The 15,912-nt window shown below is 39.8% G+C and overlaps 1 protein-coding gene across 3 annotated transcripts in view; it reads right to left on the reverse strand.

Annotated features, from left to right (window-relative positions):
- The window catches only part of ROR1 (receptor tyrosine kinase like orphan receptor 1), a 154,596-nt gene that overhangs the window by 45,395 nt on the left and 93,289 nt on the right, over nt 1–15,912 (reverse strand). For all 3 annotated transcript variants that reach the window (XM_083621106.1, XM_083621104.1, XM_083621105.1), the window contains exon 2: nt 1,590–1,661. In XM_083621106.1, coding sequence (XP_083477232.1) covers nt 1,590–1,659 — 70 coding nt within the window. In that variant the 5' untranslated portion in view covers nt 1,660–1,661. The remainder of the gene's footprint in view (nt 1–1,589; nt 1,662–15,912) is intronic.

Here is a 15,912-nt window from a genome sequence, read left to right on the forward strand (position 1 = left end):
ATAGGGACATCTGCTTAATTGGGAGTGCTGGCTGGGAACCAATTTACATGAGGCGTTTAACAAGCTTTAAAATCCGGTTTATATGGATGCTTCTGAGACCACATGCCAGCTCTTGTGGAAAACAGGTGGAAGTTGATTTCTTTAGGCTGTATGTTTGCATGACCTGTGATTTCTCAATGCACGTTTAAAAACACTGGAAGTTCACTGTGGGTGAACTACTGACCTTGCTATTATATTTAATAAAACCATGCTTTGCAGTACTTTAAAGGCCAGATAAGAGACTGGCAATCCCACCCCAGAACTGACCATTGGAGACCCTCAATCATATCGGGGTGGGATTGAAAAACTCATGTTCTGCATGTTTTAAACCTGGTTAAACTTTGTTTTTTAAAAATATTTTGAAGAAAGGGCTAGGTAACAAGTGATGAGAAAGATCTCTGTCTGAGCATTCCAGTAAGGGTGGACTGGAGAGGGACAAACTTTCCAACCCAGTATAAGGCAACTTCCTATTTTCTTCCCACCCCTTTCGAGGGGCTGTAAGGCAACTTTCCCCTGACCAGAAAGTGAAAGAAAGAAGGGTATTTTAAGAGGCCAAGAATTCCACCTTCCATGATCATATTTCTAAGCAGTGGAAGCACACGATCACCAGACAGAAAAAGAAAAAAGATGCTTTGCATGGGTGAAGCTAGATGAGAAGCAAGAGAAACAAGTGTCAATACATTTTTCCCAGTGGAGGAAAATGACAGCTTGGGCAATGGGCAATATCTCTGTGTAGGACTGGAATGAACTCCTGTACATGGGTGTAGCCAGGATTTTTGTTGGGGGGGAAGCCACGCCAGATGTTTGGCTTCCAAAAATAATTCGAAAACCAGAACAATCACTTCCGGTTTCCGATCATTCGGGAGCCAAAACGTTCGAGTTTACAGGTGGTCGGCTTCTGAGATTCTACTGTATAGATTATACACAGATCACAGAAACTAACAGCTATTTGAAGACATGGAAAACAGGTATGCAAGAACAACTTCAGACTCGTTTCTCATGCAAGCACAAATGAAATTGCAGACCAACACATGCCCACTGTGTGTGTGTGTGTGTATTCAACATCCTAATTCTCTGCATGCTGTATACAAATATTGAAAGATTTTTCATTCCTCCTCCTAGTCTAGCAACTAACTGATTGCCTCCAAATTTCATAGGAAAATGTGCATGCAAGGTTACTTAGACCAAAGCTTGTTAACATAGAGTCCAGGCAGGTAATATTGAATCCAGATTCCAAGAGGCACAGATGAAATGTCAGGTAGGTCATAAACTGCTATAATTCACATCTTGACATATTTTCTTAACATGTGGAACGTGTTACTTGAAGTAAGAAAGGGGAGGGAGTGAATCCCAACATTCTTCAGAAATCACAAACTGGGGTGTAATTGAATATCAAATGATTGCTTGGCATACAAAACAGGTCTCAATTCCTCCTTCTTGTGACTTTAACAGCAGATTTTGATATGATCAAGCACAAAACAAAGGAACTTTAAGAATGGCTTCTTAAAATCTAGGATGATTTTTAATTCCTCTTTCCCCCCTACATTTACCTTTGTCTAGTTCACTTGACACATTCCATGATGATGTAGGCATTAAATCAGCAGCAGCCGACACATTCATTGCTGAAAGAAATCAGAGAGGGGGGAGAAAGAGTTAATACAAGCTGTAGCTTATGTAATACCATAGATGGTTTTGAAAAGTATTTGGTATTAAGATATCCTGAGCAGTGCCAGCATTGTTCTGAATGCAAAGACAAGCATTGTTCTGAAGCACAAGACTGTTCTGTTGAAAAAGCAGGAGTCATGATGATAAGCAGGGCTGACTCAAGACACTTTGTTGCCTGAGGTGAAGGACAAGATGCCACCCTCCCCCAAGGCACACACAGAAGCCTGTTGGATTGGCAGTTTAATTATACTCCAATACTGGTGAAAGGGAAATACAGTCATACCTCGGAAGTCAAATGGAATCCGTTTCGGAAATCCGTTCGACTTCCAAAATGTCCAGAAACCAAGGCGCGGCTTCTGATTGGCTGCAGGAAGCTCCTGTAGCCAATCGGAAGCCGCGGAACTCGTGTTGGACATTCGGGTTCCAAAGAACGTTCGCAAACTGGAACACTCACTTCCAGCTTTGCGGCGTTCGGTAGGTACAACTGTATCTTCCACTGCACTTGAGGGCAGAAGGCCAACCTGGGGGGTACAAGGTAGGCCACATGGCACTCACAGATCTGCCTTCCCTGCCCCTCAGCAGCTGCCTCACTCTGCCTCATCATAGAAGAAGAAGAGTTTGGATTTGATATCCCGCTTTACCACTACCCTAAGGAGTCTCAAAGAGGCTAACATTCTCCTTTCCCTTCCTCCCCCCACAACAAACACTCTGTGAGGTGAGTGGGGCTGAGAGACTTCAGAGAAGTGTGACTGGCCCAAGGTCAGCCAGCAGCTGCATGTGGAGGAGCGGAGACGCGAATCCGGTTCCCCAGATTACGAGACTACTACTCTTAACCATTACACCAGTGTTCCCCAACCTTGGGCCTCCAGCTGTTTTTGGACTACAACTCCCATCATCCCTCGCCAGCAAGACCAGTGGTCAAGGATGATGGGAATTGTAGTCCAAAAACAGCTGGAGGCCCAAGGTTGGGGAACACAGCACTACACCACACCAGTGGTCAAAGGACCACCCCTGACTATGAGATTCCATACAAGCTAAATCTTCAGGGACTAATCAGGGTGTGTGTATGTGTTTTTGTAGCTTTTGAGGAGAAGATTATTGCAATGCCACAATCACACTCAGTAGCTTAACACTGTATGTAGAAATGTAGAAGAGGATACAAACAAAATAAAAGTACAGTGGTACCTCAGGTTACAGGCGCTTCAGGTTACAGACTCCGCTAACCCAGAAATAGTACCTCGGGTTAATAAATTTGCTTCAGGATGAGAACAGAAATCGTGCTCCGGCGGCACAGCGGCAACGGGAGGCCCCATTAGCTAAAGTGGTACCTCAGGTTAAGAACAGTTTCAGGTTAAGAACGGACCTCCAAAACGAATTACCAGTAAGTTCTTAACCCGAGGTACCACTATAATGTAACATAAGAGGTTTGGGCTCAGGTAGCCATATGGCAAGCTATAATCATCTACCGGAGCTTCCAAGTCTCAAAGTCCCTTTCCACTTCCTATTGCGCATCCTCATAGCTTGCCAAAATTTGAAAAATGTGATGTGCTTTCAAATGTGTTGAATGTTAATACCAGTTTTAAGACCAAAATTACACTGAAGACAAAAGCAGCTGTTCAGACTACACAGGCATCCATGCTTACTTGTGTGTGTAGGAACACAAACAAATTATTGGCACAGTTGACTTTGAAAATACTAGGAACTCCTGCTAGTGTAATTGGGCTTCTCAACCCACCTTCCCAAATCTGCTTTGGGGGATTGAGAGAAGCCTTAGGACAGCTTGGCAGTGGCAGGGTTGGGGGGCGGGGAGAGACTGTTCTGTCAGCCAAGCAGTAATGTTTTTGCTGACCGTGGCACTGAATTCCACTCTGCTTGTATTAAAAAAGTTAGGTTTTAACTGAATCAGGTGTTTGTGTAAAGCCAATAAAGTCATGCATAGTAAGGACACTACACTCTCATTGTAAAAAACCCCCCCACAAACACACGAACACACACACACAAAAGGAAAAAAAAGTTCTCTTTCAAGCCCACCTGGTAGTAAAGTTTATTTAAAAGTCAGCCAAGTATTCCCAATGTAAACACAGAGGCTGAAAGCATTATAATTCATCCATAAATGTTTTCATGGAACCAACTTTTAACATACGTGGCACCATGAAGCCAAGAATTTTAAGGCAATATAAATGATATATTGTCTAAAAGAGGTACCATATAGTCAGGTAATCTGAATGCCAAAATTTCCATGAGATTTAGAAACAGGGAAATTGTCTCAGAATATTTTGTGGGATTAAAATTATATAAAAGTGTTTTGGATGGCCAGTTGGCTGTTGAAATAACTGAAAATATGCAAAAACGAAATGTTGTATGGATATTTATAAATATAAATGTAGATTCTGCTTATAAAACAATGCACATTTATGATGAAATATTTTTGTTTCTTGTCTATTGTTTGCTTTCTAGTAATAATAAGATTATATATTTCTTTTGAGAGTCTGCTAATAAATAATGTGTTGGATGCAGGCTTTGAGTTCCATGAATGGAAGAGCTTCTTTTAAAGTTATTTTATCCAGTGGGGGCATCTTGCAACTTGCACTCACACACAGAAATCTGTTCTGGAGATTTAACCTTCCTAAACAGATTCTGGGATGATACAAGCAGCTACAGGAGGAAAAGGAAAATCAGAAGGAAAAAAAAAAACACCTCAGCACCACACACTCTCCTGAGCATATCTCTCTACAAGGGATGCTTGATCCAAACCACATTGCTCATTCTATTTTTTACTTTTGCTTCAGCTTTGGCCAAAGCCATACTCCCATGTTTCTCATTGCATTGCTTCTGTTATTTATTTACTTTTTCAAATGAGAATTTCCTGGTCTGCAGAAAGGTTGCAGAACCTCCAAGAATATCTATACTTGATGCTGTACTTGTTTCATTTATTTTTCTGTTGACTGGGTCCATGGCCTGGGGCACATGATTTTCATAGCATAGCCCTTGTGCTGTCTGCTAATTCCCCCCTAAAAATTTACCAGGTAAAGGAGCCCTTTTCAGCAGCCAGGCTTAAGGCCCAGAATTTTCATAACAGGATAGTGGTTTTGATGACAATGCCAGTGCTAAAGAAAAAAAATGTATTAGCATTTTTTAAAAGGTCCACATTTTTTTTTGAGAAGTACTGTGCTAGATTCCTTACAAGAAGTTTCCAGTTAATTCTTTTAAAACAACATTTTGATTTTATTTGCTTTCAACTTCATAAATATCTCAGTATTGTTTAACACTTGTGTATATATTTTATATATCACTTCTTAAATTAAAGAAAATGATTGTAAAATACACACTGATCATTTTTTGATTAGAAATTATGGGTTGTATCTGACTAAGGGTGGACCTACACACAGGAGGGGAAAACCCACTATAAATAAGTCAAAAATTAAATTGTTATAACAAAAGAAAAAGAAAGCTATGGAAAATCGCTCAGAATTATTATTATTATTATTATTATTATTATTATTATTATTATTATTATCCAGCGCCATCTGGTGTTGCATGTTTATAACACATTCAAAACACTGTTTTTTTACTAATGTAGCTGACTCCTAAGTGATACTTAGACACTTAACCCATTGGGATCAATGGACCAAATCTACCGTAGTTACACACTTAAATTCAGTGATCTTAATGGGTCTATTCAAAGTTTACTTGGTCAGATACAAAGCTTCCTCACGGAATTAATAATAGAAAGTAACATGCATTTATTCCAGTGGTATTTGCTATACAGATAATTATATTATATATGCCTTTCAGTGGAAGTCTGGTTTTCAGTATGGATATAATTGTCACTGCAATGACAACTCAATTGGAGTCTTGGCACTGATGAAACCAAAAGTGGTCATCTTTCATCACCCAGCACTAGATACGCCACTCAAGTGAGTCATCTATCTGAGACTGTAAAGAAGATTATTCTTTTGTGGAGACACACTAAAGAGTTATATTGATCACTGTTGTGAGACCTTGAAATCTCTGTTTTATGAAGAAGCCAAGACAGAGATGTTACTCAGAAAGAATCAATGTCCTAGAATGAGATAAGAATCTGAAGAAACATTGGGAGGCAAGATCTTCCACCACTAGCTCTTCATAGAGTATTTATCGAATATCTTTCTCCCTGCACTGCAAACCATAACTTTATTACCTATTCCCTCCGTATAGCCACAGTAATCACCAGGTTTCTGTGTTCAGTAGGTGAGGAAAGCACTGAAAGCCCACATATTTAGTTGATGTTTTTGCAAACTTCCCTGCATGTCTGATTACATATACATAGGTTCAAACACTGTAAAAAAAAATGGCATGGTGAACAAAAGCCTGACCCAGAATGGCATGTTGACAGGAACGGCTTCTTGGTAATAATTTGCATGTGCATGGCAAGTCAAAATTCTAAATCCAGTCCTCATGCTCATGTAAATCAAGGCCAGGAAGGAATTCCTGTCAACGAGTTTGCACCTGCCCAGATGTTATTTGATCCCCATGTCATGTCCACTGGGATACTCATGGTTGTACAGAATGTGAGTTTGACTCTAGTCTTGAGGTGTTTCAAACCCTTGTATGTATGCCCATTTCCTGAAGTATACAATTTCTTAGTCTAAACTTACCACTCACTGTATCTTGGGCCCATCAGCCAAATTCATGTATTACCTCATGAGATATTTTCCGCTTCCCCTTGGTCCAAGTTGCTCTAATAGAGTTTGAAGGCCAGAAAGTTGTGGCCAAACAGCTCATAATGGTAGCACCACCCATGCTAGTGTCCCATCTTATCTAAACTGGCAACCCTGTCATAAGCAGTAGAAGTATTATCCGCCTGTTCTATAGAATTCTAACCTTCAAATATTACCAAGGTAATAAGTTAGCTGGAGGTAAGCATCATACTTCACTGATAAAATAGCAAATTAATTGGGCCATCTTGAGCATAATTCTACATGGTCCAGTGGTGCTTCAGTCTGTGATTCATAATGTGCCATTTCTTCAAGGTGAGAAGCAATTCAGGAGGGCTGGGGAACCTGCAGCCCATGGGCCTAATTAGACCCAACATGCCTTTCCATTTGGCCACACCCACCTGTTCCAAACCTGATGTTCATATATGGGGCAGGTAAAGATGGGCTTGGACAAAAGAAGCTTTTGCAGGCAACGTCAATCAGCAAAGCCATTTGTGCAGCAATTCCCAAATGGTATCAGCTGTGTTCGGGAAGTCCTATGCTCAGCACTTCTGTAATGCTCCACAGTGGTCACCTAACAGCTCACAGGGTTCACCTAACATCTTTGTGATGTCAGGTAACCGACAGGTAGGCAGAGCCTGAAGGGTTGTGTGGAGATAAGGATCTGGCCCACCTCCCAGATCCAGTCCCCACTCCTGCATTTCAGGGCTGGCCTTCTGTTCATTTAAGGGCCAGGCTTGCACTTCCCTGTAGTATCCCAGAGAATAGGAAATAGCATGCAAATTTGATCTATTTGCATCTCTAAAACCCGAAGGGTCCGTTCTCTTGGGGCCGCAGTGTTTTCAAAGTGCAGTTCTCAGGAATCTTGATAGAAATCAGAATCAGTATTTTAGAAGAAGAAAAGAACTCTAATCAGGTTTGAGTTTTCACCAACTATTATGAAAAGCAGGCTAAGGTTATATTTTGCTTAGGCTTTTGTTTCAGATTGGAATTTTTAACCCAAGAGTGGGAACACACACAGAGAACTGGGCCTTTTAAACCTCACAAGCCTCCACAAAATGTGAGTAAGCTTGGGGATGTGCTGACTGGATAAATTCTGTCAGTCATTTATTTTTGACATATATAGAGAAAGGAACTTGGCAAAACAGTCCTGGTTAAACCTCACTGCCATTTCCTTAATCCATACCAGGTGTGAAGATATTAAAAATGCTTGGATGGGATATCAGAAAGCAAGTCTCATAGTGGTATATATTTTGTGCTCTATTTATGCTTGTCCCATGTATCCCACTGTTATGGCTGCTGCATCACTCAGGGGAGTAGGATGGAGTACTCATTCCTTTACATTAATGTAAGTTTTGGAACCAATCATCTCACACTCAGCATAAGCACTTCAGATTATAAATAAAGTTCTTGTTATAGGACATCAATGCACCACTGAATGAACGTCTACTAAATCACATTGGGGAGAATACTGATGATAGTTCATAAAGGTTTTTGTTCTCAAAAAACCACCACCAAAATATTCATCATTCGGGGAAAACAAGGGTAGTTAGCGTTGTCAGATTTGACAGTGCTGATCACTTTTAGAGAAGGGAGGGAGGGCCTGGAATTTGTCCCTCTACTTCCAAACTGACTGGTGTTTGATGCTATTACTGCTGACAGGCCACTTGTCTGTTTAGTGGTGTGTGCATGATAGATGCAAAATCTTCCCCCATAACAGAAGTGGACTTTTCCTATTCACAACATCCTCTAATGCATCCGTTAGGGATGAAGCCTGTTTCTGAGTCTGGGCTGCCTATGCAGAATATAAAAGCTACGCTTATAAAATATAAACTATAAACTGCTGAACATTAAATATAAAATGGTCATTGGCTGCTAAATATATAATGCTGTCAAATATCAAATAACGGGCACCAAATATTAAATCCCATTAGATATTGGATGTCAAATGCTAAACAAATACTCAACATCAGAATTTGTAAAGACAAATCCCTATGAAAATATATGGGGGGAAAGTTACTTTGAGGGAAAAGTTTAGTGGAAAGTATAGCAAATATACGCTTGGGCTACTTCATAACAGGTTGCCATTTAGGATTGTATAGTTAGTACATCAACACTTATTTCTTACGCAGCTCAAGGAAAGCGATTTTTCTATGGAACAGAGAGAGAGAGAGAGACTGAGACTTTCAAAGCTGGAATTGTTGTTTTAAAGTGATTTGCAGGAGGATTTGAGACTTGGTTTCTTTTTTTCCTCAGAACAAAGAACATGAAAATGTCTTGTGCCACTGGAGATGTTAAGTAAATCTTCTAAACAAACACACTTTGCTTGGGGAATTTAAGGGATACTTAGTTTCAAATAAGCATGAATACTAACTAAACATCACTAATTAAAAACCTAAAGAGCTTTTAGTGAACTGTGAAATAGGATAGAATGCCCATAAAAACAACTTTTATGTTTAAAGTGTGCCCATTCACCAGTGTGAAATAAAAAACTACCTTCCAGGGGCACCTTCAGATTTCAGTGGGAGAAGGAAATATATTTTTAGCAAGGAGGAGTGAGCTCCAGCAAGGTCAAATCTGAGCTCTTGGACACATTCAAGGTTAAACAGCAAAGAAGCAGTGTGTTAAGGCAATTTTTATAAATATCAGAGCAGCTATAGAAACATTGCCAACACAGGACTGCCACACCTTTTTAAAAAGCCAATAATTTGAGCATTTGACATGCATTCCTTAAATCGTACATAGCACATTTAATTGTTTTAACAGAGTGCACTTAATTGTTTTAACATGGTTGCTTTGTGTGAAGTTAGAACCACTGAGAAATAATCGTGTGTGCAGCGCTAAGGAGGGAAATCCCCCTCGCCCTCTCTAATTGACACCCAGGGCTACCATTGCACAGCAGTTTTACACAAAATACTAACTGGATTACAGACGCAATCTGGAACAGAGAAATATCTAGAAATATTCTTTGATGCCTTCTTTCAGAGATAATGCTTTAGAGTCCATTGTAACCAACACCAAATTTCAGATAACACCACCGGTAAGAAAATGCATAACACCTCAAACCAAGCTCCACAAAGCTCACAGATTGGAGGCTAAAGTCGAGGTCTTAACAGATGTGCACTGTGATCAGCAATGCTGTGCAATATCACAAAATGTGCTTGCTTACAACTTACACTCCAGGCATCCATGCTTTTCCTTTCAGGCCCAAATTCCAGATGAGGAGGATGGAGTGCTTAGGACAAATAAAGATGACTCATGTTGTCCTGGGCCTGTACTGAATTATGAAGCATCGGGACGTTACTGTACTGCTAGAGGAATCATCCTGTGATTTCACCCATGCCTCTTTGCTGCTAACCAGCAGGATGGGTTAGAGCAAGAGTCACCAACCTTTTAGGGCCAGTGGATACATTTGGAATTTTGAGAAACTGCTGAAGTCTCCAGTCAAAAAATGACTGTCATGGGAGTGTGGTGTAACACAAAATGGCTGCTATGGAGACATGCAGAAGAAGATGAGCCAGTGCAAACAGGAGTCTCATGCATTGTGGATTTTTGAGGGTACACTTACTGAAACCAAGACATTGAACAGCTGCTACAGGAGTTATTGGTGTACACACAGGCAGCCACAAACACTACATTGGCATCCCCCTGGGTTACAGAGTAGGAGATAGGGACTCCTTTGATACATTAGGAACAAGACTGTCACTGCTACCAATGACTCTGCATGTGGTGCTTTTTGCCCTGCTTCTTAGCACCGTTAACAACTGATGGTTGTATCATGTAAGTTTCAAAAATACCCCATTTAATACAGATTTAATAGATTTTAAAGAGCCAACAAAAAAGATGCATCTTGGCAGTATGGAGGTGGAGAACACACTGGTTCACATACTGAGATCTGCATCCTGTGAAAGATCTGAGTCCTGAAACATAGGATTCTATAACACACAAAATTATCCCATTCTGTTGTAAATGAATAAGCAACAAAAAGGCAAAACTTTGAGGTTAGAAGACATGACTTGACCAAGATGGCATCTCTCATTTTAGAGAATAGTCTTTAAGCCTGAGCTTCATGGGGTCAGAAAACAGAGCCTTCTATACAAACTTTAACTTCTGCCCCTCCAAGTGTTAGATCCTGGCCAAGAGAAGATAGCAAATGGCACAGCTGCTGAAAGAGTATTTATGCCAGGGTCTTCTCCACAGTGGCACCACGGTTCTAGAATTTCATCCCTTGGCTTGGAAGATACATTTCACCCCTTGTGTCTCTTCTTTTTGATGGTCACTAATAAAGGCCACCATTTTCTGTATTTCGTCCTGAAGTTGCTGTGTTGCTCCCTGATTCTGTAGTTTCACTGTTTTCTTATATTACAATTTAAAATAAAATAAAAATTGCTTGGAATTGTTATTTCTCATTGTAATTGAATAAAATGCTATTCACCCTGTGGGAAAGGGTGTGTGTGTGGAAAAGTGGCATAAAACCCAAGAGCAATAAATGGAAACGGCTAACAACAATACAGGAGTCCCTTTTAAAACAGACATCTTCCTCAAAATATTGGGTCAATTTGGGGCACATAAAGAAAAAAGCACAGCTGTAATAGTATCCATGAAACAGAACTATGCCAATGTATAGAATTCAAGGAAGCTGTGGTGAGAAAAATGATGCTCCATCTGGAATTTACATTGTGAAGTCAAAACAGAAACCTGTGTGCCAGCCAATCCAGTTTCCAGTGGAAACTTGATCAAAAGTAATTCAGGGAGAACCTGTTCTTCCTATCAGACCAAAGCACCTCTTGTGCCTGACTGATTCACAGTTAGTTAGCTATGCCTGTAGCCACACCAGCCATTTAAACATAGTTATAAATGAGAACAGCAAAAGTACCATTCTCTATATTTAACCCTGCGCACTAACAATCTGCATTCTGTTTTCCACAATCCACAAAATGAATTCAGAAATACTTTTAAATATGCCATGAAGTCCCTTTGTAGGATGCCAAGTCAATTAACTGAAAAACCAATTATTTCAATATCATGTGCTTCAATCTGAGCGACAGCACTGAAACTATCTACATGAATGTGGTGGTTGTGCATTTAAGATGCTTGTAAAGGAAAATATGAAATTAATATATCATATCGCTTAAACAATGACAGCTAATAATTCTGGTTTGAAAACAAAAGGAACTGAGAAATGCAATCTGTGGAATGGTTAACTCTTCAACATCTAGGATTTAGAACACAGTTTCCAAGTCAGTGTAAAAATAAATAAATGAAAGTTTCACAGGCAACGAGCAAGTTATAAAGAACTGCTCCATACCTTTCGTTGGACATAAAATTAAAAGCAAAATATAAATGGTAAAAAAGACCCCCCAAATTTAGGTGAGTACAAAGGCTTACAGTAACTCAGTGTACTTTTTGACTTCTTTTATTTTCTTCCTTTTAACACCAGACACACTCCTTAGCTTTGCAAAACAACTCTGTGGCCTGGGCAACTGTTGTTTAAGAAACAGAAAATCCAAATATCCATTGGTAGCACAGAACTAGTTGCATGGTCCTTTGAATATCAGCCAAAATACCTACTTTATACACATTTAATGAAATATATGATGAGAAATTACTCTTGACTAATGAGACACAACTGTAATTAAATACTTCTTGGTAGTAAGCCAACTTAGTCACACACACACACAAATGAGAGAGAGAGAGAAGCTGGCTCATATCTAACTTTATTGATTTATTGCATATGCGACATAGGAGTTTCATGTGTGATCAAATCTGATGCAGCCTTTCATAATCAAACTATTTGTTGTATTGGTCTTCTCTCCCCCACCCCCACCCCAATAGCTACAAATTTACTGCCCCAGGTCAAAACAAGAGAGATGGGTCACAATCTAGACAAATCTGTATGCACACAGGTCAAGCAAGAACTTTTAAAAAGCCTATTCATTTTTGAACATCAGCTCCAATACACATCATGCTACAACACAAACAGATTTTTTCAAATTCCCTGAGTTTCAAAAAAGAAGCTTCAAACACTTCATGGAGTGTTTTCAGTGTGTGATGGGTGACTAAAAACTGTTGTTTAGTTCTCTGGATTGTGTTTCAGCAACTAATTTTCCAAAAAAATAATAATAATGTGTGATGGACTTGAGAACAGGTTCATCAATCTTCTGTGCTTGGTAACATGCACTGGGAAAATCACATGCACTCAACACGCAGAAATGTTAGAAGGGTATTAGAACTGCATCAAAGGAAGAACCGTCAGATTAACTGTCTATCAACTGTCTTGGGTAGCATCTCCCCAGATTCATTAGGCATCATACTGCCAACTCGCTATGCATGCAGAAGCTGAGAAAGGGATGCACGTTTTAGTGTGGTGTTATGCCCTATAAATAGAAACAAATGGTGAACACGTATACTTGTTGAACTGTCTATAATGAAGCACTGAACTGTCCATAATGTGCAACCTGCAAAGCCACCTGCTCAACCCATCATCTGCCTGCTGAAGTTCATCAAATGGAATCTCCCTCATGTGACTTTGGGAATAGGTCACTTTGGGAATCCCAATCATCTCCCATTACAAGAGCTGGCATCAACCGGAGCCAAACGTAGATGAATTCACAACATACTGTACTGCTGTTAGCCTTTGTTGTATGGCATGGCAAATGACTAAGCCCAGCTAGATACGATGTTTCCATGGCAGATATGCCTCTCGCATGAAACATGGCCCTGAATAGCTTATACCAGAATGTTGCAGAGATTCAGAACTAGCTGATTACCCCTGCCCTAGAGGAACAATCTGAAGCACTTTGACCAAGAAACGAGCATAATGCATCCACTATGATATGTGCTACTCAAATATCACTGTAGTCTCAGATTGAAATCTGAACATGGACTTTCAAGACCTGAGTTCAAAACCAGCTCTGTCATGTTTCACTGTCTGGCCGCATCTGTAAACCCTTCTCCCCCTCCATCTATAAGGAGATGGGAATAATGGTGAGATGTCTCATACAATGAAATTTGGAAAACAATCTACAACAGATGTGCTAATTTTTGTAACTCTAAATGGTTTCCACTGCACTAATTTTGCGCTTTAAATTTTAAACAGGTTAGAGTGTCCAGGCTGCTGAAACAGTTAGTAGTGGTATTAATGGATCTTTTCAATAAGAATTCACTGAAATAAATGATCCATAAGGTTAAACACTACCCATAAATGCTATAATGACGGCATGGATACATATTGTTACCTTTGATTAATCAGGAACTGTAGTAGTAGTAGTAATTATTATTATTATTATTATTATTATTATTATTAATTACTTATACCCCACCCATCTGGCCAGGCCTCCTCAGCCACGATAAAACATCAAACATTAAAAACTTCCCTAAACAGGGCTGCCTTCAGATGTCTTCTAAAAGTCAGATAGTTGTTTATTTCCTTGACATCTGATGGGAGGGTGTTCCACAAGGCGGGCACCACTACTATTATCCCTGCTGTATAGCACTACATTGAACTTCAGACAATTATTTATTTATTTTTTATTCGTGGAAATATTTGTATGCTGCTAATTAGTTTTTTTAAAAAAATATCAGCGTGGTTTACAACAATTGTACCATTTCCCCTCAGGTTTCTGGATTTAATTTTACAGTTTATACATATCTTATAGACTTTATCTGCAGGGTACAACGGTACCTCAGTTTTCAAAAGTTTCCGTTGACAAATGTTTCGGAACTCAGCCGCCATAAACTCGGAAGTAAATGCTTCCATTTTTGAACACGCCTCAGAAGTCAAACAGCTTTCGCTGAGTGTATATATTATTGTTTATAAATTTGCAGACCGCCCTTTGCACCTCGGTTTTCGAACATTTCGGAACTCAAATGGTTGTCCGGAAGAGATTACGTTCGAAAACCGAGGTACCACTGTACTACGGCACACAAGTAGAATCTATCAAAACACCACTTAGAGCCCACATCGTTAGCTAGCATTATAAGCTTCCTTCCCTGTGAATCTGAATGGCAGCAGACTCCCTATCTTAATTTCCAGAACAGGGACAAAGACAGCAGTGCTATTACAACCACCACTACTTACGGCACATCAGATTAAACTATCATTTTATCTTTGCCACTGGGGCTTTCACTTTCATGTACACACTAAGCGGTAACTCCATGCCACTCTTTGTTGTAGTAATGCCTAAAGCTACTGAGAGTGATGAATGAGGTGTGGAACTTGTTGATGATGAGACATCACAGACTGACTATCTAGGCTCAGCACTTGGGGGGTAGAATGGCAAGATACCAGAAGATTCTGGGCACACTGGTTTAATCTTTTGCAGGCCTGAGTTCTCATAAGGTTCTCTATTAAAGTCAGCAATATTATTATTAGACCAAGTAAAAATTAGTCTCAGAGATAGGACGTAATGATTACAGTGAATCCCGACAGAGCCAACACAACTCTAGTACTATTTGCTCTGCGAATTTACCTTGGTCCAGGGATTACTTGATCATGGTATATTCAGCCAAGATGTTAAGTGTCTAACTTAATAGAAAAAACAGTTGTCATACATGGCACACAAACAGAGGTGCTGTGAGAGCAAGTGAATCTTGATACACATTTAAGCAACTTTTTCATGAGTGGAATTCACACCTCATGATTTACTTATCTATTTTTAGCAGCTTGGTCTTTTAGTTAAGGTCAGATATAAGATCAACTTTAAGTTCGAAAACACATCCTATCAGTGTAAACAACACTCTCTGGAAGGCAGACATAGCTAACATCTTTCTCATCTCCGCAACCGAAAAAGTTGCATAAGAAAAAAATTATGCAGATCAACTGAAAGCTTTCAAAGGACATATATTTTCATATGACTTCATAAACTGTGGAGCTTTGTTACAAACATCTTGCTGCAACAGAGCAATATTTCAAGTGATCCCCAAAATGTAACTTGTCCTTACTGGATGCTAGAGTGACTGGCTGTAGTACCCTAAAACATTGTTAAGGACTTTAAATGCCAAACACATTCACCAAGACCCAGAACCAATTTGGGGCTATTATAAGGCTACTTACTGCAAACAGTTGGCAGCACACAACATTCAAAAAAAGTTTGGTCTAGGACTTCATGAACCTATTGGTCTATAGCAAAAACCTGAGCCACTGCCAAACATGATTGACACTTCAGTTTGGAATTATTAAACATAAGCGGGGCAGGGGAAGAGAACAAAACAAATCACTCAGCAGGTAACAGGTATGTGTGTGTGTGTGTGTGTGTGTGTGTGTGTGCGCGCACGCACAGAGGAAATAGAGATAAAAAGCTATCATATTTGAGAAAGCTGCAAGCACTACAAACCCAGGTTTCATCTGCCATCTATGTTCCACAGGAAGGAAAATCCTTAAAGGGAGAGAAGATCAACATGAAGGAGTGAATCCAGGGATACTGCTAGAATGAGCAACCTGGTACTTGTACTAAATTAACCCAGTATCAATTTGCAGCCTTGATAACAAATGGACTTTTGATGACAAACA

The sequence above is a fragment of the Podarcis filfolensis genome (assembly GCF_964270895.1).
Source record: "Podarcis filfolensis genome assembly, chromosome: 6".
Taxonomy (NCBI): domain Eukaryota; kingdom Metazoa; phylum Chordata; class Lepidosauria; order Squamata; family Lacertidae; genus Podarcis; species Podarcis filfolensis.